At 46.6% G+C, this 26,922-nt stretch overlaps 1 protein-coding gene across 9 annotated transcripts; it reads left to right on the forward strand.

Moving 5' to 3' along the window:
* Positions 1-1,158: 1,158 nt before the first annotated feature.
* On the forward strand, positions 1,159-25,279 carry LOC128148233 (excitatory amino acid transporter 4-like). 9 transcript variants are annotated; one of them, XM_052801812.1, is made up of 12 exons: positions 7,992-8,169; positions 11,859-12,116; positions 12,991-13,128; positions 13,936-14,140; positions 15,014-15,056; positions 15,672-16,012; positions 18,307-18,540; positions 19,602-19,796; positions 20,250-20,384; positions 21,821-21,924; positions 24,252-24,279; positions 24,954-25,279. In XM_052801812.1, exons 2-11 carry the CDS (start codon positions 11,903-11,905, stop codon positions 24,254-24,256), a joined length of 1,614 nt encoding a protein of 537 aa, XP_052657772.1. In that variant the 5' UTR covers positions 7,992-8,169; positions 11,859-11,902; the 3' UTR covers positions 24,257-24,279; positions 24,954-25,279. The 9 variants fall into 9 exon arrangements, 3 of the variants coding, with proteins under 3 accessions (XP_052657774.1, XP_052657772.1, XP_052657771.1); XR_008237220.1 differs by lacking the exons at positions 7,992-8,169; positions 24,252-24,279 and adding an exon at positions 1,159-1,316 and having other exon boundaries at positions 21,821-22,693; XR_008237223.1 differs by lacking the exons at positions 24,252-24,279; positions 24,954-25,279 and adding an exon at positions 21,023-21,184 and having other exon boundaries at positions 7,989-8,169; positions 21,821-21,909.
* Positions 25,280-26,922: the final 1,643 nt, after the last annotated feature.

Raw genomic sequence — 26,922 nt, forward strand, 5'->3', positions numbered from 1 at the left:
CAGTTGGTGTTGGGACCTGGTCTCTGTAACCTGGGCTGAAGAGGTCTAGCTCTCCTCCTCCCACAGAGTCTGATGGGGACATAGGGATTGGGGGGATTTCAGTTCCACGACTCTCTGTCAGATTAACCTGACACTTTGGCTTTGACCTACCCCTTGCTGGATGAGTTCAAACTCTGTGGCAAGTTCTAGCTGCAGACACAATGCATCGCTGTTAGTATGCTGAAGCTGGAGCATGCAGCAAAGCCTCTGTGCTGGTGCCACCTGAATTAAGGAGAAGGCTACTCTCAGGAAACAACTGTTATGTCCCCTGTGAGTCATGCAGAAACAGAGGTGCTGTTGTAACCTTGGTGCTGGGGCTTGTTTTTTGGACATAATTTTTCACTCTGCCCCATTCAGAGGCCAGCATGGGCTGTGTGGTGCTCACACCTGCAACCTGACTTGTGTTTTTAGCATAGTGCGTTAATGGAAATTTTGAAATGCAGGACTTCTATCAAAGAAACTGCAGCAGGAATCAATATTTAAAAGACCAGTGAGTAAAGACAGTGGAAGTTTTGCCTGCTTCCTTGCAAGCAGAGTCTGGCTCCCTGACAGACTGTATTGCTAACGTATTTCCTTTGCACACTCAATGAAATGATTCCTCCTTGTGACTTGCCTAATATACCAATGGGAAATTACAGTGATTCAGCTGAGGCACAGACACATGTCCCTACCCCTCGGACAAACCATAGGGGTATGTCTGGATCTCTGAGGTCTTGCTTACACAGACTGGACTTGTGAAGGACCTGCTCATTCAGGGTATCCAGCTGTTGCTGCTGGATGGATTTCTGCATGCAGCCACCCTCGTGGAAGGAACAGGCTGAGGGACAGGAGTGGGATGGGGATGAGGTCTGGTTCTCATTTAACAGCTTGCCCTGCTCTCTGTTACGGCTAACTCTCTTTGCAGCTTATGTGAGGAGGCAGAAGAGAGCGCAAAAACACTGGTAGTGTTAAATCCAGTATGGGCTGTATGCAACATCATGGTGACAGGTGCTTTCTGTCCTCTCGTCTCCTGCAATCATCGAAGATTTTTTCAGTCTCCTCCTACATGCCACTCCCCCACCCCCGACTGCCATGTATCCTGAGCATATTACAGTCTTCCTTTCCTCTCTCAGGAGGTACTGCTCAGAGCTCTCTGCTAATGCTGTACCTTTCTAAGGAGAAAATCCTGCATCCTGCCTTTGAGCTTAAAGAATTAAAGAACGAAACAACTCAGAATAATCCCCCAAGACGAAAAAGACCCGCTGCCCTTCCTGCTTGACAACCGGCACTTGTTCCAGGTGAGTGGTTTTGTCAGCAAATCTGAATGCATGAATAAGAGCAGTGCCAGGTCCAGGGGCTGAAGCAGGACAGGAGGATGGCAGGAGATTTCCCTGAGCATATGCATGAGAGAGCAACAGGGATAGCTCTCACCCTGCTTTAGGAGAGGGGACTGCCCAGAGGGGAGTGCTTTAGAAGTGGGACTGTATGTTCTGGGCTGGGGTGAAATGCCTGGTGGACAGCTAGAGAGAGACAACCTTATCAGAGGACCTTAGCATGAGTAGGGAGCAATGGGGAGAGCAGCACTTGTCCTCCGAGTATTGGACTTAGGCCCCAAACCAGCTGACCAGCTGGTGATCACTTTGTCACTCTAGAGCTTAGCTGGGCTGAAATTCCTGCCTGTTGCAGATTCCTCTCCCCTTAGCTGGTGCTCTCTTACAGAGATGGGTCAGTGGCTGGACCCTGGGCAGATCCGTTCTCCTCCTGGGTCCATTGTGGTGGTAGCAGTTGGCTGGGAGGGAGCTGGCTGCCAGGTAGCGAGTGGAAAACGCAGATGCCCTAGCACTTCACTGAGTAGAAAGCCCTGCCAGGGGCTGCTATAGCAACACAAAGATGGCTGAGTTCACCCCAGTTGGGCTTGTGAATGGAAATTTTCAGCATAGGCACTTTGGGTGCCTTGCTTTCAGCTTGTACTGCCCTTCCCAAGGGCAAGCAATGGGCCAGGCTGCAAAGGATCCAACAGCATAAGGGCTGAGGATGCCTCCAGGCAGGGGGTCTCTGAGGTCTCTCTATCCTGGTCCTCAGGACTGAAAAAACCCAGCTAACAGCACAGTGGCTGGATTCAATGCTCCTGACCACAGACAGTGAGCTACTGATGGGGGAAAGTGAGGTGGGAGCGGAGACATCCACTCGTCCTTTGCCATCCTTGCAAAGATGGTCCTTGCAAAGCACCTGTTTTACTCACCTGGTGGTGGAGGGGCTGGAGCTTCCTACTCTGAAGTGCCAACGATCTGCCCAAAAGCAAATAGGTCTTGATAGCTGCTAACTGCAATTGTCAGGCCACTGAGCAGAGTCCTGAGGGTGAAGCATGGCCCTGCCTGCCTTCCCTTGAACAGCCAGGCACATCCCTTCCTCGCAAGCACTGAGCCTTCCCTCCCTCCACGCAAGGATGGGCTATTTAACTTCTGCCCTCTCACTAGGCGACCCAACACCAGAAGCTGTCCACCTTGGAAAGACTAGTACAATTTTCTCAGTGACCCCATGCCTTGCCCCTCTGTGTCTGCCTAGCTTGTGCAAAGCTCTTCCCAACCCCTCTCCTCCTGCAGAGATTCCTCCTTTTTCTCCCCCTTAGGGTGCTTCCCTGCTGCTACCTGTGAAGACTTCCCTCCTTGAAAATCCTGCTGGTTTTGATATTGAGCATAATAGCAGAGTTTCCTTGGAGACAAGAGAAGCAGTGGGCTCAAAAGTGCTGAATATTTCACAGTCTCTGCCTGGCTTTCAGCAACGAAAAAAAACAAGAGAGTTGCATTAGTAGAGGGAAGAGGGAGCCTGGGGTAACCATTGTTGAGGGGGGGATGCCTGCCTCTGACATGCTTTCCCAGTGTCATCCCTTTAGCAGCAAGGCTTACCTGAGTGCCACACTCTGTGCCCATGGCAGTGGTGTGACAGTACATGTTGTACTAAACATCGCTGCTTTGGGATTTTATTGCCACTTTTCCCCCAGTCCCTGGAGGCTGGTAAACCTGGGAGAGACTTTGCGGTGGGCATTTCTAATTTGGCTAACTTCTGTTAGTCCCAGGAGTAAAACTGACTAATTAGATTAACCCCTTGTGTGTTCTTCTACGCAGATATCAGCAATAGTGGGACAATGATGTAAAGCACCAGCATTTCAATCACTGTCTCATCCATTTGTTCTGAGTAGTGACAGCTGGATTTGTCCCAGCCAAGAGCCTGAACCCTCTGTAGACTGGAGCTCTCCTCTGCTGTGTTGGCCACACAGTTTTTTGCCTTCCTTAGGGTTGGTTATGTGATAATCGGCTGACATCTCTTGGACACGATAACAATCAGAAAGCCATGCAAGTGCGCTATATGCAGGCAGAGGGAGCAGGGCATGGGCCGACTGCTGATGCTCTGCCTCATGAGAGAACAAAATGCAGGGCAAGAAGGCAGATTAAGTCGTCACTTGAACTTTTCATTTACTTTTTCCAACCCCGCACACCATGGCAAAAGTGCCCTATAATGCCATATCCTGCCAATGGGCAGGACCTTCCTTGTTCCAGAGGAGTATCTCACAGTGGAACCACTTGACCAATAGCTCCCCCTCTGCTGAGACACCCCTGGGGTCCTCATGATCTGTCCGACAACCACAAACAGCACTTGGCCATTTCTATGAAGTAGCATTTTCTTGTTTATCTTTCAGTGTGGTGCAAGAGTGCTGTGCAGGGGTTAGGGGGTGAGAGAAGAGTGGGGAACCAGACTGTGGCCGTGTACTAATTATACATGTAAATCAGCTCCAGGACACTGCCAGGGACAGGGTGTGTCAGTGCTGTCTGAAAAGTCCTGTAAAGCCTTGTCTCACAGGACATCAGCAGAAGGTGGAGGGATCACAGCATGGCTGAGGTTGGCAGGGACCTCTGGAGGTCATCTAGTCCAACGCCCCCTGCTCAAAGCAGAGTCAACCACAGCTGGTTGCTCAGGACCACGTCCAGTCAGCTTTTGAATTTCTCCAAGGAGGGAGACCCCACAACATCTCTGGGCAATCTGCTCCAGTGTTCAGTCTGCCTTACAGTTAAAAAGCCTTTCCTTATGCTTCAGAAGAATTTCCTGGTACTTCAATTCATGTCCACCACCTCTCATCTGGTCACTGGGCAGCACTGAGAAGGGTCTGGCACTGTCTTCTTTACACCCTCCCTTCAGGTATACATTGATAAGATCCCGCTGAGCCTTCTCTCTTCCAGGCTGAACAGTCCCAGCTCTCTCAGCCTCTCCTTGTCTGACAGATGCTCCAGTCCCCTCATCATCTTCATGGCCCTTCCTCGGACTCTCCAGTATGTCCATGTCTCTTGTACTGAGGAGCCCAGACCTGGACACAGCACACCAGGTGTGGCCTCACCAGTGCTGAGCAGAGGGGAAGGATCACCTCCTTTGACCTGCTGGCCACAAACAGAGCAGAGTTTCTGGACCCTGGTGCTGGTCCCACCTGGGACCTCCAGGCTGCACTGTTGTTAGTGGTTTGCAAGCATTTAGTTTCATCTGGACCATGTAAAGTAGTCAAATGCATTTCCTTTCCACCAAGCACAGCCTAACCCTGACTGTTGCCTGAACAAAACCAGACCAAAGATCTTCTGCATTTTCCCCTCATGCTCAGAAAGTTTGCAGCCCCATGACCCCAGAGGCTGCTGCATGTGACTGGAGTGAGGGCAGAGCTGTGCACAGGCATGGAGTAGGTTTATTTTCCGTAGGCTTAAATGTAGTTTCTGTTCCGGTTGTGAAGGAGTGCTAAGGCATGTGAAGCTCTGTTTGGACAGTGAGTTTCCCCTGCTGGTTACAAACATAACAGTGAAATGGGTTCTCTGGGCAGCACAAACTCTGTCTGTTCTCCCTGGCAGAAACTCAGAAACTGCCACACAGAACTGACCTTCTCTGGCCAGCACCACTGCCCTGACCTCTTGGGAGCTGTTTTCCACATGGAACTGGGCCCTCTCTCACCTGTGTAGCTCTGCATAAGCAGATGCAGCCCAGCTCCCCCCACAATCCTGCCCTCAGGTGCAGCCCTACAGATGTATAGCATTGGGCACTACACTGCACCAAACCTCAGTTTTAGACACCATTCCCATAGGGCTCTGCAGGGCTACCCCAGACACCATGAAACAGGTAGACAGAAAGTCTACATGCCTGCCCAGTGCACAGACCAGATTTATGGCTCATGCATTCCTGCGGAAAGACTCCCCTTAACCCCTGCTGACAGTCTGACACGTGCACAGCTCAGGAGGAACTTGCTTGTGGGCTCCCATGGATGCAAACTGCCTCAATACAGAAGTACAAAATCTTTCATCACATGAAAAAAAACCCCAAGAAGTACTTACAGCCTGCTTCTTGATGCTGCTGTTCGAATAACTGAGTGTAGGAACATTTCAGTGATGGCAGCTCTATAACAGTCAAACATCAGTTTCTGAAGCTCAGCCTGCACAAAAAACAAAGTAAGAAGAAAATGAAGGCTTTCACAATTGCTTTCTTAGCATGTGAGATAAATGCAAAATTCCTTCAGCAAACAAGTTAAATTTTTCCCCAATAATTTCATTTTTTTCTGTTGTTGTGACATAGCAATATTTAAGATGAGCATATGGGTTTCTGAATACTAAAAAAAAAAAAGAAAAAACCAGTTTTGAGCATTTCATGTTGCAACATGAAAGCTGTATTATTCCCCACAAGCATAATTCATGCCTGGGCACTTCCACTTTATTGCAAGACAAAGTCTGAAATGTCAACACTACACCCTCAGGGGTCAACTCCAAATATCTGGCCTCCAAGAAAGCCTTGTCAGGGAGCAGCATGGGCTCGTAGCTCCCAAAGGGACTGGGAGCCAAGCACAAATAGGTGGCGGCAGGGCAGGGTCTGGCCAGCAAGGACATAGCCACATGGTGTCGGAGCAAGTCAAGCAGGGCAGGCCTGGGGATGCCACTTATCCTCTCAGAGGTGGAGTATGCTCTATATTTGTAGGTCATCATACGACTGTTTTCTTTTCTGTCCCCTAATTTCTTCCATAATAATTTCTAACACTGTTTTGCTGTCAGCCTGTGCTTTCATGTGATATTTCCAATATCTTTTTGAATCACTAGAGTATACATTTAAGAGTTATCCTTCCTGTGTTTACTGCTTTTCACTTATTCGCAGAGCAGTTCATCTTCCACGTCACTTGTGAGCAGATTAATAGCTCTGCGCTCTGCAGAGTTTCTTATTGGACCTCACAACTGAAATCTCTCTATTGGCATAAATAGCCATGAAATTCTGCCCATTTTGGTTTTGTCTGTCACCACGAGTGATCATAAGGGAATCTTCCCTTTCATCCCATGAGATATCCATTGCTTTCATATGGGATCCTTGCCAAAATTTTTTTTTTTAAATCTGGTTGATCTGACACTGAGGTTATATCCTTACTGATGTGGTTTTTTCTTCAATTAGATGCATTTGAAGATCGTCTTTTACTTCTACTGCTCTCCCTAGTTCTCAATTTTAACAAGCTGGCCTTTTCTCTGGGTGAGGGGCATGGATAAGGATGTGGGGGGCTGTGTGCCTTTAAAAAGTCTGTAGTCAAAGCATACAGTCAAGATAATATTTCAAGAAGTTTCTCTGCTGTGTGCAATATTTTACTCTCAGTTTCTAAGTTTGGAGCTGTTCAGTTCCTGGTGTTTCAGGGGATGAGACTCTCCCCATGTGCCACCAGGCTGCAGCGGGATGATGGATGCAGAGCAGAGAGCTCAGCCCATCTCCCAGGGCTGTTCCATCACTGTCCTTACCACCACGGTGGATGGGCAGACTCAGGTTTGTGCCTAGCATTCCCCATTGTGCAAATCTCAGACAAACTTGCAAAAAACCACTCAGTAGGTTGTAGCATATGGGCATATTTGCATCCCCTTGTCACAGATCTGAGAAGAGCTAGGATACCCTTCGGAAAACGAAATTATTTTCATGTCCTGACATTGCTTATGTCCTTTTTACGATAAAGCGGTATTTAAGGACAAGGGTGCATGTGGGGGCCAAAAGTATGCAATTTGTGACAAGGGGATGCAAATCTGCCCTGACGCTACCACACTTAGCCCTCCAGCGAAACTGCCTCCTGGCGAGTGTGCAATGGCTAGCTCCTCTTTCCCTTCAGCCAGGATTTTATTACCTTCTGTCTTTAAAAAATGCTCATGGGAAGGTGCTGCACACTGGATGGTTTCAGCTTTTTTGATGTTGGCTGCTTTAGCAGAGACAAGGCATAAAGAGGAGAGGTGTTCTTCAACATACAGTACAAGTTGGAACAGATACATCTCAGCTGATTCAGAGATTTCCTGTTTCCTAGCTCTTTATAGGGCCTTAAGCACTATTGCCATCCTCCCCCCATGTTGGAAATCTTCTCTGTGTAGATGGGAAGATAACAACACAAAAATCTGCAAAGAGCAAGACAAAAAAATATAGTGCAAAAGTCTTCCTTCCCCATTTTTTACTTTCACCATCTTCTGACTGATGTCACTAAAATAGCCAAAATTCCACTGTTTATGTGAAACCTCATTGCCAGGAACTAGGCATTAGTTTTGCAACACTGAACTTTCTTGCAAAATATCCTGTGCTTCCTGGTCCAACCTTGAAGTTACCTCCAAAAATGCGGTCCCTGAGTGTTTCTGGCAGAGTGGAGCCTGGAGAAGCAGCCATAAATAGGAGAACCTTCACCAAGAGAGCCAAGCCACCTTCTTCCTCAGAAGAAGGAAAATCCAAACCATTGACAGACTGTTAATCTGCAAGAGTATTTTGATGACTTACTGTGGCAGTCTGAGAACTTCCAGCTGATGCAATAGAAAATATTTATGCAATTTCAGGCAAGCGATGCAGAGGGAATGTGCTGTGGAGGGGGCCGCTGTATTGCAAAATATGCAGATGGAGAAAGGGAGCAAGTCAGCAAGAGGGTGGGGACATCACAGGAGCAAGTTCTGCTGGTGAGTTCCTTCTGTGCAATAAGTTGTGCTCTGAGAAGGCTGCTGAGCACATGGAGGAACATGGGATCTAATGACTAATCCTGAACTTTCCCATATCAAAATAGAAATTTCATTTTGTTTGCACAAGAATACATTTTCCAGTGCATGTGGATGGGGAGACATCTGGAGAAAAGAGCAGGTGAGTGTGGGTTCTGCTCCCACCTTCCCCGTACAGGAATTCATGCCGTTGCGGTGGTATGGTCCAACTCTAAGAAAGAGAAGGTTTGGAGGAGAGGTGAGTCTCCATTTCCATAGTCCTGGTTCAACGCGGGTCTCCTCAGGTCACCATAGGGAATGGGAAGCCTGGTTTGCATGTAGCAAGCCCGTGATGGGTGATTTCAGAGCCATCAGAGCGACTGTTTTCACTTCACTAAAGAGATGGGAACTTTGCATGTCAAAGTAAGGTAGCACTTCACCTTACCAAGGTGTGCTGGGTTGTTTGATGAAGCGTGAGTGGTTTGGGAGTAAGAAAGAGAGTCTTTGGGGTTTGAAACTTTCTTTGATGGTTCTGCTTTTAGAAGTGATTGCTGGGTGATAATCCATTCTGCTGTAGGAAGTTGCACCGCATCCCTGCTGACTGGAAGCTAGCCAATGTTATTCCAATCTACAAAAAGGAAAACCCAGGGAATTACAGACCTGGGAGTCTAACCTCAGTTCCTGGAAAAATTATGGAGAAGATTATACTGAGTACTACTGAAAGGCATTTAAAGGATAATGCAATAATCAGGCACAGTCAACATGGGTTCACAAAGGAAAATTATATCCTTCTACAATAAGGTCTCCCACCCAGTGGATGAAGGGAAGGCAGTGGATGTAGTTTTTCTGGATTTTAGTAAGGCTTTTGATACTGTCCCTCACAGCATCCTTCTGGACAAGTTGTCCAGCTGTGGGGTGAGCAGGTTCATGGTGCACTGGCTGAAGAACTAGCTGGATGGCAGAGCTCAAAGGGTTGCAGTGAATGGGGCTACATCTGGCTGGCCAGTGTTCCTCAGGGCTCAATCCTAGGGCCAGAGCTGTTCAATATTTTAATCAATGATCTGGATGCAGGAGTTGAATGCCCCATTAGCAAGCTGCTGACGATACCAAACTGGGAGGTGCTGTTGACTTTTTTGAGGGACAAGGGGCCTTGCAGAGGGATCTAGATAGAGTCGAGCATTGGGCCACATCCCAGCATTCATGGGATGAAATTGAACCATATCCTGGGGTACATCAAACACAGCATAACCAGCTGGTCAAGAGAGGTTATTTTTGGTGTTGGTGCAGCCTCACCTGGAGTACTGTGTGCAGTGCTGGGTCCCACCATTTGAGAAGGACATGAAGGTCCTTGAATGTGTCCAGAGGAGGGCCACAATGCTGGTGATGGGGCTGGAAGGCATGTCCTATGAGGAGGGGCTAAGGACTTTGGGCTTGTGTAGTTTGGAGAAAAGGAGGCTGAGGGGTGACCTCGTTGCTCTCTGCAGCTTCCTGGGGAGGAGACATGGAGAAGGAGGTACTGATCTCTTCTCCCTGGGATGCAGTGGTAGGACGCGTGGGAATGGTTCAAAGCTGTGCCAGGGGAGGTTCAGGCTTGACATTAGGGAGCATTTCTTTACCAAGAGGGTATTCAAACACTGGAACAGGCTTCCTCGAGAGGTGGTCGATGCCCCATGCCTGTCAGTGTTTGAGAGACATTTGGATAATGCTCTTAATAACACGCTTTAACTTGGTCAGCACTGAATTGGTCAGGCAGTTGGACTAGATGATCGTTGTAGGTCCTTTCTAACTGAAAGAGTCTATTCTATTCTATTCTATCCCTCCAGCCGCTGACAGTGCAGACAATTACTTTTCTCACCATAAGGGCAGTAAGCTCTGGGACAGACTTCTGGAAATCCTGCAGACAAAAGAATATAAGATGGATCACAAAAGGGATTATTCAGTGAGTCTGTGATAGTAAAGGGTGAGATCTGAGAGGTGTCCTCTTCCTTGTAGGGCCAGTGATGCCAGTAACTGGCAAGACAGGAGGATACGAGATGTGTGAAAGTCCTGGCTCATTGGAACCCGACAGCTAATAATTTTGTTTGTCCAACTCTGTATCTGGGAGGCTACTAAATAAATAATACAAGTCTATTCTGGGCCACAGGGGATTGAATCCACAGTTTCTTAAACTACTGTGGAGTTCAGGAGGCACAAACTTAATGAACTGAAGCAATATGTACTTTGCAGGTTTTTTTCTCTCATATGTGGCTGTGAAAAGTAGGACTGGCAGTGAAAAGGAGGAAGACAGGCAAAGTTTTCACCTAGTCTGATGTATATTGGCTCCATCAACAGATAATAGCAAGGCGGTGTAATAAGAAAGGGAATGCGTGGTCAAGCTGGAATCAGCAGACCAAAATCCACAGAATGCTGTTTGCTAGTCCAAAAGCTTGGGTGACCACAGCAGCACTGTAAGTTTCCTGCAGCAAAAGCCCAGAATCTTTGCCAGTGGTCTTCACACATCTTAGCCTTGGGAGGGCTTAGAGTGACTTGGCTGGGCCACCTCAGGTGTCTCTCCACTGCTCTGAACCTCATGAAGGCATTAGCATCTGTGCAAACAAATCTTCTATCAGAATGGAGGTTTTCCTCCATCTGTCTGTTGGAAATGACCTTGAATGTTGTACCATGAACCAATTCCTCTTTAAGGTGATGTCTTCAGTTCATGATAGGCATTTATCTGGGTCCAAATGGCAGACACTAGATGTGTACTTTATAGAGAATGTAATCCCAGCTGTGATGGTTTCTTTGACTTAAATTTAGGATTGCAAATGACTTGCAACACCAAAGAAAGGTCTTTCAGCACCTGCTGATGTGCTAAGGTGACTTTGTTCTTCTTTGGTTTCTTCTAGTCTTGTATTATCTTTGCAAACTCCTGGGAACAAGAATCATTTTCAGACCTTGTATCTGTCAAGGCACAGTGACAGTAGGAAAACGGCACCTGCATAGTTGGGCAATAATCCTCCTAATGATAAGAACTGTTGGATTGCTGGTGCCTTCCAGCACTTGAGTGGACTGCTATGCCTGTGTAGCCCCCTTGTTCTTTTGTTCTGAGGAATATGGGAATAATAGTAAAAAATAAACAGTTAAAGAACAGTAGGCTGCTCCAGGTCTTGCAGCCTGGTAATGGTAATGGAGCAGAACTGGTTCTTTATTTACCTCTTTGGAGTAGGTTTGAACTCAACCTTAGTATTTGTGAAGACAGGACAGCAAGTTAACCCCATCAGCGGAGTTTGACAAGAGATACTACTTGAAAGTCCTGTTGTGCTTCAAAGGAAAATCAGTAAAGCATTATTCTCAGGCTGCACAGAAGGCAAAGGGATTATGTTCCTTTCTGCAGAAACAGCCGGTGCCACTTGCTGTCATGGGGATAGCAGCTTTGGTAGGGGCCTGTCCTTCTAGGAGGTATGTCAGAAGTGTTGTTTGCTGCTTGGTCTTGTTTGGAACTGTTTGTGTACAGGAACTGGTTTTATTGCCAAATGATAAAAAGTCATTCCTGTCCAAACTGATAAAACTCCTGCGAACAAGCCTGGGTGGCTGTGGAGCCTTTTCTGTCTGCCCAGGCCACCACAAGCCACTCCTCAGTGCAGGCTGTGTGCTACAGAGGCCAGAGCCTCTCCAGAGACACCAGAGCAGTTGTGACAAGACCCTGGCAGCCCTCTAGATGCCTTGCCCCAGGGTCTGCTCCTTGCAGAGCAGCAGAGGAGCTCATTAATCAACACTAAACCTGCTTAGGGCCCCAGGGAAATGACCTAAAAATGAAGACAAGGTGCGGGTGCTGCAGCTTATGCTTTCCTGCCTGTGCTTCTCCCTGCCCAGCGTAGGCAGAGCCGTGCCTTGGGGACTGAGCAGCTGTGCTGACCATGAGCGAGCAGAGCCATGTCAACAGCCTGTTCCTCAACGAGGACGCAGCCAAGCGGCTCAATGCCGAGAGTCGGGTGCAGCGCTTACGGCAGGCGGTGCAGAAGCGGGCAGCACGGGCCAAGAAGCGGATGCACAGCATCACTGCCGACAGCGCTAAAAGCTTCTTCAGGAGAAATGCCTTCGTCCTCTTCACCATTGCTGCAGTCTTATTAGGTATGGAGCTGGTGGCAACACTGGGCACCATTTATAAATGTGGGGAAAAGTTTGTTTATTCTACAAAGATTTTATTTTATCATAACGATTTGGCTGGGAAGGTGAAGCTGATGAGCTGACAGCTCAAAGTGCTGTTCACATCAGGAGTACCTTTGTATGCAAGAGCAACAGACCTTGCAGAGGGTGCGTGTGAAGAAGTCCTTGTTGATCCTTTCTGGCTGCAGCTTACAAACAGCCTACAACAGAAAGGGTTTGATGATCCAGCTCTACCTAACCTCAAAAAAATCATCCAGATTTTTTCAGAGGCTTCTTGTGAGTGCAGCTACAGGCATAAGGGCTCTTCAGATTCAGCCCACAGCTTTAGCCTGACAGGACCAGAAGGGTAACTGATGCAAAGGGCTGTGATACAATGCAAACTAAATCTGCCCAGCAGCGAGTGGATTGTCCCTAGCTTTTGGTCCAGGCTATATGTCTCTAACTCACTGGCTGAACTCAGCTTTAAGAAGTGGGGGGACAAAGTCTCTGAACTGTGTAGTCACACTTAGGTTAGGCTGGCAGATCATATCTCTGGTCACAGCATTTTTGTGTTCATGAACTTCCTGGGAACAGACCCTGAAGGAGCAGCAGACAGAGCAACGAGGAAACCTGTGGTTTAGCACAAGGCTCATGTGCATATAAATATGTCAGAGGGAGAGAGAGAGCATACAGTAAAAACTGGATCATAGCCTTTTAGAAAAAGAAAGAGCATTTGCTCCTTTGGGGAGAGGAGGAGCTGAAAGGAGATGAGAAAGAGAAAAGCCACACTGTAGGACTGAGGGACAGACCACTGGATCACACTGTCCCATTTCCATTCTCATCCCTTGCTGATCCACAGGGATCATCCTGGCATTTTCCCTTCGGCCGTACCAGCTGACCTATCGCCAGATCAAGTATTTCTCCTTCCCCGGCGAGCTGCTGATGCGTATGCTCCAGATGTTGGTTCTTCCTCTCATTGTCTCTAGCTTGATTACAGGTGAGGATGCTTTCTGCTGCTTTCAGCCAAGGCAATAATCAGCAAAGACAGATGCTAGCTATTGTTGGAGTACTCCTTTGTGCCCCAGCTGGAGGTGCTTGGATTAGCTTGGCTAATAGTGACAAGCCTGAACCTACAGCTGTAGTGAACATGATTTGCACTCCTACTCCTGCTGGCTCAGTAGTGGGGAAGAGAAGCAGAAGGCCTTGTGCTTTCTCGGAAGACTGGGGAGGACACAATGTGGTGTTTCCAATGCCCAACACTTGAGCACTAACAAGGATTTCATCCTATGTAACCTCAAACATCAACAAGTTTGTTGCCCAACTCAGCTTCAGGTTTCCTCCAGCCTAGGGAAGGTTAATTCGTGTCAGTCCAAAAGAGCTGGAGTTGATCACTGACTGGAGAGCTTGTTTCATCTAGGTCTTCATAGAAGACATGCCAGCCATCCAAGCTTTCAGACAGCAGAAGGTACTGCAAGGCATTCCACCTGCTGAAACATCCCACCAGTGGGGACTTAAAGGCCCAGTGCACTGAGAGGGGATTATTTCCCTTCTGAGAGCTTTAGGAGCTGCTCAAATGCAGCCTAAGACCAGTGCTATGCTTCTTCGTAACCACAAGCCACATTCTCCCATATTGACATCACCCCGGAGCTCCAAAGTCTGCCCCTTGTATGTTGTGCTTCCTAGAGACCCCAGCTCCCTGTCCAACTCACACATGTGCCCTGCACACTTTGAATCTTTCTCAGGCTTTCCCCTTCCTTCTAAGACAATAGACCTTCTCACCTTGTGTCTCTATGTGACTCCCCAGGAATGGCCTCGCTGGATGGCAGAGCCTCAGGGAAGATGGGGATGCGGGCTGTCGTCTACTACATGGTGACCACAATCATAGCAGTCTTCATTGGCATCCTCATGGTGATCATCATCCACCCAGGAAAAGGATCTAAGGACAAGCTTCACCGAGAAGGCAGAATTGAGCAGGTGCAGACCACAGATGCCTTCATGGACTTGGTGAGGTAGGTGAACAAGATGGTATCATGTTGAGACCATATCAGTGAGATTACATTCCTCCACGGAATGTCTTTTGGAAGTGTCACCTAGCTTTAGGCATACACTCCTAGGGAAAGAGTTTATGGCTGAGTCTTGCCCAGCCTACTACTTCTAGCTTAGTCTAGCTAACTGGCTTTGCCACTCTGAGATTGAGTGCTTGACCTAGAGCTCTGTAGTGCAGCTCTTCTGTTAGAGGTATTAATGCAAGAGGCCAAGGCGTGCTCAGCAAAACAAGTAATGAAAACTGTCCTTCAGAAATTCACCCAGAAAAGGCTACTCCAAATATCCATCTTCACCGATCCAAGGAAATCAAGGAAGTGGTTCCTGAGACATTGTCTCTCCCTCCCTTGCTGTGACCTTACACAGTGAATTGCAAAGCTGTACCATCTCAAGTGGTATGAAGCTATGTTTCTGAGGTACAAGGTAACAGAGCTCAAAGGACACCGGTAGACATGAGACTGAGAGCAGGGCAGTATATTAAAAATTGTAATATGGTATTGTTTCAAGGTTCGGTTGGGTTTGATGATGCTTTTACAATGGACCCATATCCCAGTGCTGTATGTATGTAGTCTCCTTCCACATACCTGAAATACAACTTTCTGAAAAGATGTGGCAGGAGTCTGAAAAGATGCAGGAGAGTGCCTGGCTCCAGATCAGCATATTCCCATCTTCTGTCTGTCAGTCAAACAGAAATGGCCCATCTGCTCTGTAGCCTGAGCTGGCATTGTGAGAGTTGTGACCTGAGACACTGCTCCAGGACAGAGGCATTGGCCAGGAAGCCCATGTTTTCTTGCTACTCAAACAGGACAATAACTCTTTCCTTGTTTTATCTACTGCAGGAATATGTTCCCGCCCAACCTGGTAGAAGCCTGCTTCAAACAGGTATGAAATCCTGCCTAGCCTATAACTTCCCTTTGCGCCCTGTGCCCTAGACCATGGTCCAACCTACTTCTCTGAGGGATGGAACAGCAATTGCTCTATACTGCCTTCACGCTTCCCCAAATCTGACTGCTCCAGGACGCATTGCAGTCATTAGTCTGTATTATATTATCCCCCACGAAAGCTTTTCAAGCTGTCTGTAGATGGAGGCTTCAACCTCTGCCTCATCCCACACTCAGAGTCAGGAAGGGTTTGTGTGATCTCAGGTAGCAGTCTTGGACTGGCAGTGAAATGGGAGCAGATTCTCCAAGTATATTTCACTTCTGTAGTGCTACTGCCCTTGGAAACAGCATAAAGGGTTATCAGAGAAGCCAGAATACCTCTGTCCTAGGGATTTGAGATGCTCCAATGGTCTCTTTTGACCTTCAGCTCTATGAACTTTTTGATGAAATCACTAAGCTAGGGAGCTTGAGAACAGGCAAGGCAAGTTTCCCACACAGGTCAGCAGGAACTTGCAGTACTCTCCTTTCTTTAGGAAGGGATGCAAGAGCCTAGCATGTTGTCCTGAGCTCCTGAACCAGCACTTGTGAGTGTATCTGATAATCTGTGTCTTTTCAGTACAAGACGCAGTACAGCACCAGGGTCTTCACCAGAACCGTCCTCCACAGCACCAATGTCACAGCAGGTGTGACAACCACTCAGATCCCTGTGCCTGAGAACTTCACCAGCATCCTGGAGAACGTCACTCATGCCCTGGGGACCATCTCCGAGGTGCTGACCTTTGAAGAAGTCATTCCCATCCCGGGCTCAGCCAATGGGGTGAACGCGCTGGGGCTGGTAGTGTTCTCCATGTGCTTCGGTTTGGTGATCGGCAGCATGAAGCAGAAGGGACGGGCCCTGCGGGAGTTCTTTAACTGCCTCAACGAAGCCATCATGAGGCTGGTGGCCATTATCATCTGGTGAGGAGCACGGCCGGTTGGAGCAGGAGGTCTGCAGGTGCAGTTTCTACTGACCTGATGAGAGTGGGGTAGCTTTAAGGATGACATGCACAGGAAAAGCAGATGGGCACAGCTCTCCTTTGGCTCCATCAGGCTGGAGGGAAAAGTCTGGATGGGATATTTGTTCACATTTCATTTCCTGTTTTTTGTTTTTACCTTAGAAGTATCAGGTACACCAGGACTTGCTTTCCTTGAGGCTGCTGGAAACATCCTTGGAAGACCACAGAGCTGGAGTGGAAGATCTCTTAGCCTTACCAACAGGGGTAGGGTGTGAGGCTTTCCCACCAAAAGCTTTCCTTCCAGCTGTGTTCCAGGAGTCTGACTTAGCTATGAAGCACAACAACCTATTGCCACTTTCCTGCTACTCAGGGTGGCATCTGTATGCATAAGCTCTGAGAGCTGAGCTGGGTTGACAAGGTCAACTCAAAGTTACTCCCTTTCAATATGAGGTTGCCCAGATCCCGACTCCTCTAGAGCTCAGCTGCTTGTTGCTTTCTGTGTAAGGCTGCCTGTGCTACGTGGTCCAGATAAACACGGCATTGCTGAGATGAGTCTTCTCTAGAAGGCAGCATTTTACCAAATCTTGTTACTTTAAGCTCTTTACCCATCTAGGGCTCAAGGTCTAAATAGCAGTTTGTGGTAGGTACCACGAGACAGGAGAGATGTGGGGCTGGCAGAATACATGGAAATGTCTGACAGGGAAGGGATCTGTCAGCCCCGCACTCCCTCCCATTTTAGACCACTCCAGCTTCCTTTCCCTGATTTTCTAGTCACAGAATGTATCTCAGAACAGCATCCTCAGCATAGGGGGACAGGCCTTACACAGAAAAACACAAAGGGAAAGAACAACCCTGAGCTCATAGCAGAGTGTTGGGGAGCCCCAGCCCCTCTGGGATCTTTTCCTCCACGGATGAGCCAGAACTTGGGGCCTTGCTTTTTTAAGAAGAGATAAGAGTTGCCCGAGGGCACAGAAGGGAGAACACAAGCACAGTGGAACAAGTAGACCTGCACACTATTCCCAGAGACAATTTCAAGGTGCCTTCAACATCCCCTCCTCAGCTCCCCCTTACAGTGAAAGAAGGCAGGGCATTGATGTATAGAACATTGGTTACACTCAGGAAACTGCCTGTGCGCATACAGTAGGTACTGTCTGGAGAGACCTCCTGACTTACAAAATCCAGCTGGTATAGGAGGTAGGACTGTCAGCTGCAGCCCAGCACTCCTTCCTGAAGCCACAGTCTGCAGAGCATCTCCCAGGAGCTTGTTTTTCCTAGGGACATCTGGTCACTAGCTGCAGCCAAGGATGTCTTCTAAGAGGAAGGTCAGAGGAAATGAAATATTTGTGAAATCCTTTCCTGAAACTTTTCCAAACCTCCCAGGCTAAGTTGGAGTTCGGCATGTGGACCTCTGAGCCTTGTGCATGAATTGCATGTGAGCTCCTGAGCTGTAGAGGCCCAGCCCTGAGAGGTGTGGCCGTGGAGCTGGGATTTTCCTTGGTCCAGTTATTTGTCCATGTTTAGTTTAGTGCCCATGATATTCTCCATGTCTGTGTTATGGCTTCCTTTCTGTGGAGCCTCACTGCTGCTCATGAGATGCATTGTTATGGAGGGGAAAAAAAACCATAAGGAATATAAAGGATAGCAGTGTACCTCAAAATGGGTTTTTATATAAGCCATGGCTGCTTTCACAGGTGTTGGTGTGCCTAGTCCTTGCTCCACCAGATGTGGATTCCCTATACGTTCCTATTCCCTAAATGTGAACATCTGAAGATAGCAAGGCTGATATCCCAGAGCCTATAGGACACTATTTCTTTTACTCCCCAATTGCCTGTTTATCCTGTACTTCCCTGTGCCTCTCAGTAAAAAAAATACTCTCAGCACAAGGTCTGTTAGGAAAGGAGGGGACTCTGAAGACTCGTCTATGTAACCTCCCCTATCAATTCTACAAGAAGTGTTGTAGAAACATGTAGGGAACCCAGAAGGAGGAGGAAACCTCCACCAGTGCCCAGGCTGTACACACAACAGTGCTGGGGTCCCTGACAATGCAACAAGAGCTGTTTTTTGACCATGTGGTGAACAAGTGCCAGCTCTCTCCAGGTTTCCAGAAAAGAAACCAGAAGTATCATCCAACAATTAGGCTCAATGAGCACTTCTGGTATGCTGTCTTATTGGGGATTTGTCCAGACAGCATGCATTAAAGCTGGTGTGAAAGTGTGAGTGCCAGTTCTGAGCATTGCCCTTGTGTTTCTGCCACAGGTACGCTCCAGTTGGAATCATGTTTTTAATTGCTGGCAAAATCCTGGAGATGGATGACCTAGCAGTGATGGGAGGTCAGCTGGGGATGTACACGCTCACTGTCATCGTTGGACTCCTCATTCATGCCCTCTGCATCCTGCCACTGCTTTACTTCATCGTCACTCACAGAAACCCCTGGGTATTCATTGCAGGGCTTCTGCAGGCCCTCATCACAGCCCTGGGCACCTCCTCAAGGTACGATGGCTACATAGGAATAGGGTTGGGGCTGGTGTGGATACTCTGGGGCTGCTTCTTAGCACTCCATTGCCCTCAGTGCAGCACTGTGGTCTCACAATTTCTAGCACTAGCAGCTTTTGCACTGGTCCAGCCAAGCTCATCTGAGAGTGGAAAGATTCCCATTCTCCTGCTCAGGAGCCCTAATCATGTGGCCACCTCTAACCATCAGTGCGTGGCCTGTATTCTTCCTTACCAAACATGGTGGTGACTCTGCTTGCAGCACTGAAATGCTGAGCTCAGGACAAATATCAAATCCCACTAAATTGCAGCATTATGCCACATGCACATACCTCACACGCATGTACTCACACATTTGCACATTTCTCTCTCCCAAGCACAAATACTGTATGCAGCTGGCATTAAACTCACCGGAGGCCTGGACAAAGGCATAAACACCCATATGTTCAATGACTCCCACTGCCATGCAACACAGCCAAAGCAAGGGATTTTAGGTAGCTGTCGTTTCACTAGATGCCATGTTTCTTGCTATATTCATTTCCTGGCAAGCACATAACAGTCTTTCCCACATGCGTTCTCATACTGAAACACACAGCATTTTTCCTGCTCATGTTCTCTTTCAGAAACAATTCTCTGCTTTCTCTGCGAGATATATTCTCTCACATGTGTTATTCTTGTCTTATGCACTGAGGGGGGTGAGAAAGGGCTCAAGTTTTTTAAATAGCTGGAAAAGGAGTTTTGGTCTTGAGGCTCTGTCCTATGTACCCTGAATCCTCCAGCATCACCTTCTTTTGGTGTTATACCAGCATCATCAGCCTCAGGGTTACACAGCCCCTGTCCCAGCCCCCTGAGGAAAGCCATGTCTGAATGTGCAACTGCAGCGTGCACCATATCTGAGGAAGCCTTGCTTAGACTGTTCTTTCTCCTAGCAGCTTCTGGCCTCTGGCTCACATGGCAGGGTGAAAAAGCAGGTGGGTAAGGTCATAAACCAGGCAGAGGCTTAGTCCCTCTTTCAAAGCCAGCATATACCGAATTCATGTTATTTTGTAAATTCCTTTCAGCTCAGCGACTCTACCCATCACCTTCAAGTGCCTGGAAGAAAATAATGGTGTGGACAGGCGCATCACGAGGTTTGTTCTGCCTGTGGGAGCTACAATTAACATGGATGGCACTGCTCTGTACGAGGCCCTTGCAGCCATCTTTATTGCACAAGTCAACAACTATGAACTTGACTTCGGGCAGATCATCACAATAAGGTGACTTTTGAAAGAGTTTTGGGACTACAGGAAGGGTTTCAGTTTTGTTGTCTTATCTGAAGTGTGGTCAGGTTCCTCTTTTGCTCAGAAGATACAATGAGAAAAAAAAAGTATGGAAAAGAAGGGTGCACTACACCTCTAGGTATAGAAGAACACATGATTTGGGCACCACAATTTTGAGGCTCCACTTGAGGCCTTATTGCATTTCCAGGTCTGGGCCATCCCTTAGCTAAAGCTGCAGTGTGCAGTCTGTTATGGATGGGTGCCTGGCAGGTGGGAGCTTGGCTGCTGTGTTGATGTCCCATGTGTCACCATCCTGCTTGGTGATCAGGGCAGAAAGGCTGCCAAGGTGTTTTGTAGACTATGAGTCTGAGCTACTTCCTGACATTTTTGCAAATGCGACTACCTCTTTTCTTCCCTTTGCTGATAGCTGTGCTTTCCTGTTCCCTCCAGCATCACTGCCACAGCAGCCAGCATTGGAGCTGCAGGTATTCCCCAAGCAGGACTGGTGACAATGGTTATAGTGTTGACATCAGTGGGGCTGCCTACTGAAGACATTACGCTGATCATCGCTGTGGACTGGTTTCTGTAAGTTCTCTGCTCAGCAGCATGCACTGCTGTGCGCTCCCTGCCAATGCTTACAGAGTTCACCTGTACTCCCAATGTCTCTGCTAAAAGCAGTCTCAGTAACCTGTATCATTAAGCTTAAAACACACCTGTATCCATGAGACCTCTGCACAGTAGCACATTCTGCCCATGCTGGAGACTTCACCACGTACTTTCATGACCCAAGGCATCAGAGGTCACTTGCAGATCAGCCTGGTCACCAGGCAGAATGTCCTTAGTTTGCTTTATCTTAAAAGGCACCTAGAAACTATCTCCAGAATGATAGGGGCAGGTTGTGCCAATAATAAGCAAATTCACACTGCAGAGTGATGGTTCTGTGCTACCAAACATGGAAAGTGGGATCAGACTGGGCTGTACAAAGTTGAGGAGTGTTTAGATGGGTGCAGCTAGACAGCTACTTTGCCCCATTTCAGCTTTCTTTCCTTTTTAAACCTTGGGACAAGTGATTTCACAGGAGTGCTCTTAGGAACTAGGTTGAAGAATGCATTTGTGCACAGTCCTCGCTCTCTCAGTCTTCTCAAACAGAACAAAATCCCGACTCAGGGACACACTGTCAGTGCTTCCTCTGTTCTTCTGTATCTTGTATTGCTGGTTTGTAGCCAAAGCAGCCGAAGTCTGCTCCCAGCCATGGCTGAGCAGTTGGAAACAGAGTCTTACCCAACACCTCCACTTCTCCTGTGAACTGTGCATAAGAACAGACTTGGCTGGAAAAAGCCCTGCCTCCTAAGATGCCAGGTTACCTCTTGTACTGACCCAGAAAGGTTGGTTTCAATCAGGTACCAAAAGTCTTATCTGTTGTTACCGCTGAAGTATATGATGGATTGCTGGACTGGTGATAGCTTCAGCTCTTACATACAGTTGTGGTTGTGGAGAATATCTCATTGCAAAGAGTGTTTTAGATTTGCTATTTTGCACAAAGAATCTGGCGCCTTGTCTTAGTGTATACTGTCCATCCTGAGGAAATTTGGCTCCACAGCAGCACTAAGTCATAGGTTTGCACCAGAATTTCTGCACTTCTTGTAAAACAAAATGCAGCTCAAGTGTAACAGAAGTAGCGAGGCTCATCTGAGTCTGCAGAAAGGCCTTAGCAGCCCTTTGGAAAGCAAACTGTCCATGTGGAACCACAATAACATTTCTCTCATTTTGTGGCAAGTCCAAAATTTTCAGTGAGAAACTAGGAATGCAATAGAGCAGGAATGAATGTGAAGCCTGTGCTCAGGGCTATCAATCAAGGAAGGCTTTCTGGGAGTTATTTTCCTGTCAGTGTTGAAGTGTCAATTATTAGAGTGACTTAAAAAGTAGAAAAAGTTTCATTGAAGATGTTTCTTGAAATAATCTTCATCCCCTTAGCTGTTGCTAAGAAGCTATATTTCGTATTTTTCTCTCTGATTTTTCAGGGACCGCCTTAGAACAACCACCAATGTCCTGGGGGATTCTCTGGGGGCTGGCATTGTGGAGCATCTCTCCCGGCGTGAGCTGGATGCGCAGGACTGCGAACTTGGTAATTCTGTGATAGAGGAGAAAGAGCAGCTCTCCCACCTGGTTTGCCCACAGAGTGACATCCACAGGCACCCCAGGAGTGAGACAGCACTGTGAAACTGGGCAGCAGAATGCAGATTAATGCTATAAAAGCCAAGACTTGAAACAGAAGTCCATAGTAGAGGACAGAGAAAGATCCACTCTCCAAGATGCACACTTTTCTCCCCACCTCTGCCACACGCAGTCTTCCCTGATCCCGTTTCTCCCCCATCTCTTTCTGACTGGCATTAAAGAGGAGGAAATTAAACTGCAAAGAAAGTTTTATTCCACAGAAGCCTGATTTAGTCATTCTTATGGTGTCCAAGAGTTATACCTGAGTAAAGAAGACTCAGTCAATGAGCTGGACTAGGAGCTCGTTCGTTTCTGAGCTAAAGTATGAGCACAGCTAAGTGGCAAGGTGGGTCGGGGACACCAAAACCTGTGGGCTGGCACCAAAATGTTGCCATGATGACTCCGCCCTGCAGGATACAGCTGCAAAGCCTTCACTTGGTCAGTGGCTTCCCCCAAGCACATAAAGCTTTTAGCATTGGCCATTTGGAGATCTCTGGAGAGCCCCAGCACTCCTGTTCAAGCTCTTCACTGCCAAGAGTGTTTATCATAAACACAGTGTCCTCCTTGCTCACAGTCCTGGTGTTTGCACAGATATGCGGATGACGCTTCCTGAGAGCTTCTCACTCCTCCAGCAACCCTTCTGGCTGCAGATACTGGAGTCACCCAGCTCCTGAAGGAATGTGAGACCATACAGCAGGGACAGGGCTTACTGTGCTGGCTGGTAGCACAAATAGGGGTCAATAGGCTTTTCAGTAGTGCAAGCTGCTAAAGGACTGTGAAAGCAGCGAACAATTAAAGAATTTATTATCTCCATTATGCAGCCTCTGAAACAGGTCTCCCCTCTACCAAACTCTGCCAAACACCAGTTAACTTCATTTCTCTTTAGCAAGCTGTTCTCCTCTTGGTGAAACCAGAAGGGGAAATGCAAAGTTTAAGAACAGTTTGCCCACCTGAGCAGCTGGGTGGTACCTCCATGCCAGGAATGACTCCCTGCTACCCCAGATTTGCTCAGAAAACGGTTTCACTCCTCATTATAAGACTCCTAAGGGAACTGTTCCTTTGCTCATCTTTGGCTATTTTCAGAAGTTACTTCCCTTCAGTCACATTGCTCCAGACTGTGCTTCCAAATACCTCTGTCTTTCTACAGCTCCTTATCTTTTATAGGCAGTACCCAGTCACTTCTCAGCACTTGTACAAGTTTGCCAGACACTAAACTTATAAATGCAGGATAAATTTCTCAGTTCCTACCAAATGGAGCTCAGCTTCTGTTTAACACACTTGGACATAAGCCCACACAACATCCAAAACATCTCAAGAGGCTCGAGCAAGAAGTAGAGACCTGCTTCATCCATGCTCTATCCCCTTTCCCTGGCGTGGCCAGGAACACAGCCTGTATCTCTCACTCCAGTGAACAGGACCAACAGGGCTTGCTCCATAGTATCCTGGTCCATGAACATCCAGTAAATGACTAGACACAAACAGGAGGATGTAAAGGATCCACAGTTCTTGGGCTACTACAGTGTAGCTGTCCTGCTTTAGAAATGGCTAAGCTCAGAAACAGCAGCAAGCAACTTCCTGTTGCACAGCCGATCTATCTAACCTGGGTAGCTTTTACTTGAGATCTGCTCATTATTCCAAACCCAGTATATCCCTTAAACCCCTCTACCCTGGCTTTCCATACTGATTCTTTTCATCCAGAAGGCCTAGCCATAAACTCAGAGGTGCACCTAAGTGGACCTCAGAGGCATCATCTGGAGTCAACTTTGCCAACCACAACTGCACAAGTGCCCATGCTTAGCTCCCAAGCACTAACAAAGCTTCCTAAAACACATTTCTGGAGATGTCCAAAGCCAGATCCTGAGGCTCTTTTTGGTCCTTCAGGAATTGCAGGATCATATATTGGTGCTGCCACATTCCACATCCTGTGGGCAGAGTATTCTATTTTTATGGGCTGGGCGATTGTTGGGAATCTGAGACAAATGGACAAATGCATCTCACATAAAAGTGGATAATAGAGCAGGGTAAATAGAAATGTATTGTAGCTCCATTTAGTAGTATTTGGTTCCAGACCCTAAGGCAGCAGGCTGTTTCCTGACTGTGGGAGGCAGGTTGCTTATCCTGACAAGAGATCTGCTCTAGCAGGGGGCAAGTGAGCAGGATAACAAATTATCCTCCTCTTTGCAGCATTTTTTTATCTTGTATGAATACAATTATAATGTCTGCTCTTCTCCTTTCTAGACTAAACAGACCCTGTATACCCTCACAGGTAATAATCATTCATGTTCCTCTCCTCTGGACTTTTTCCTCGCTGTTCCACATCTTTCTTAAAGTGGAGTAGCTAAAACTTGACACAACAATCCAACTAAAGATTTATTAGTGCTGAGCACTGAGGAAAGAATATTTCATGCACATTAAGATTTAGATCTTAGTCTCAAGTTGCCACAGTTTAACAGCATGCTGTGCATCAGCTGATCAGGATAACTGCCCATGATGCATACATACAAGGAATTCAAGTCTGTTCATCTTACCTTAAATCTTAGTGAGGTTAGACTCTTACTTTGATGAGACGGCTGTATCTAAAGACTGGATCTTAATCAAAGAGTTTTAAGATACTCTGCAGTAGCTTGTATCTATAGTGGGCTAAGACAGCACTAGCTTATCATTAACACAGCTCAGCTGATGTGAGTCTAAACCTTCATAAAGAACAGAACTGCTTATAAAACCCAATAAAGTGCCTTATTTTTTCACAACAGCATGATAGCATTGACTCCTCCACTCCAGTGGTAATACATGATAATTCGTACATTACTTTAAGCAGAACTCCTGCCTAGCCAGTAATTTCCCAGCCTGTGTTTGTGCAGTTGATTATTGTTACCTAAGTACAGTAATTTATATTTGTCCATACTGAACTGCATCTTTTTTTTTCTTTTTTTTTTCCAGACTATTTGTCCAACTTTTCAAGAAAGCATTGAATTCTAATCCTGAAGAGACTTCCTGTATATAAAGGGCAAACTGATGGATGAATTGGAAGAAAAGATTGTTGGATTGAACTCTAGCTCAAATGGGAATTAATTCTGGGAAGTCCTATGGCTTGGGTTATACAGACAGCCAAACTAGATGATCATAAGGGTCCCTTCTGGCTTTATAATATATGCACGTGCTTTCTGGTTTAGAGATATTGCAAAGGGTCCTTCCAGCCTGATCATTTTTAAAAGGTGTCTGGAAGGATCCTAATGATACTTTAATAAAACTCAGCAGGAGTCTAACCTGTTTTCAGTTGCTGTTAGCAGACATGTGAACATATCACAAAAGGGGCTCTCCATACCACATTGCATCAACATGATCTCAGATGTTCCCACAAAGTAGTACACTCCAAGCCTTGACATTTGTGATTTCCTGCTTTCAACACAAGATTAACGGAGCACAAACAAGTAGAGGCCTCATTTTCAAATACTACAAATGAGTCTCCCATGGGGAATTTCAGAATTCAGCTGATAGTTTTTAGCTCTGGTGTTTATCCATGTCATTAAGCAGTTTATGACTGGGATTATCTATCTGCTTACGGTACCCAAACAGTAAAGTATTGTCAGGAATTTGCATATATATATATATATTACATATATATATATGTAATATATATATATATTCACCTCTGTATATATATATGAAAGGGGCACATGTGCACAAACATACATATACACAGAGGGGTTTTTTTTTTTTGCTAATCCAAGAAGGAAAGGCAATACTAAACTCTCACTCTGTAAAGCTGCATACTTCATTTTGATGGCCACCTTGATTTACCCAACTAATCCCATCCTTAAAAAACCAGAGAATATTTTACTTTATTCCAGTAATAAGTCTTCCAAAGCAAGGTTTACCAGGAAGGAGCATAGTGCATGCTGATTTGAAGTTGTACCTGCTGGTGATATAAAGAGAACTTCTCAATGCATAGACAAAATTCTCCACTTTGTCTTTGACTTCCCAGCGCATATCCCAAGGACCCACATCCCCACTGCATCTGACTTGGCAAGGAGGCAGGCTTTAAGAGCTCAGCCAAGAATACAGAAGTGTTTGTACTCCTTCCAAACCCAACACTGACCTTGTACTAACTCAGCCTTCAAAACTGGATAACTGAAATTATTAAATCATTTTATCAACTGTCTTTTTAAATTACCAGATATTTGAGAGTTTATGCAGTCTTTTCTTTACTGCAGTCTTGCTGCTTCTACTTGCAGAAACTTTCCAGGTTTCTCCTATTTGCAAACAGATTTATTCCTAATGATTAGATGGGCAACATTTGGGATGAAATAGAGAGCTATCTCAATGCATACATAAATGAGGAGCTCTTGGATTAGGACACATCTCTTCAAAATTAATTTTAAGAGCGAAAATCCATGAAAAATATGGATTTTCGGATGATAGGCCATGTGTCACATTACGTATGTGATATGTGCACATTGTTTCAGGAGTCAGATCTGCCCATGAAAACTGCCCTGAAATTGTATGTACTTCTTTTCCTCTGCCCAAGGAAGAAAGAGATAGCTGGAAATCAGTGCTGTACAGTGTGTTCATAGCATTCTGACAGTTTGACTATGTTAATTCCCAAGGGCTTTTTTCTTCATGCTGTGAGTTTCAGTGTTAATAAAGATAGTTTGCATATTTGAAAAATAAAGGGAATTTTTTCCACGATGTTTTTTTCTATTTTTTTTTCCTCAGGACCATGACTTACAAAGTTAGGGACATTACTTTTAGCATTATGTATTACACTTCCTTATCTCCATGTGCCTATGTCATGGGTCAAATACCAAATTCATATTTTTACAAGGCCTTTCCCAAAAGCTTTTTCTTTGATGCCATCTTTTGCATATGTCCATGTCATGGTTTAACCCCAGCTGGCAACTAAGCACCA

Source organism: Harpia harpyja, chromosome 11, assembly GCF_026419915.1.
Source record: "Harpia harpyja isolate bHarHar1 chromosome 11, bHarHar1 primary haplotype, whole genome shotgun sequence".
Classification (NCBI taxonomy): Eukaryota; Metazoa; Chordata; class Aves; order Accipitriformes; family Accipitridae; genus Harpia; species Harpia harpyja.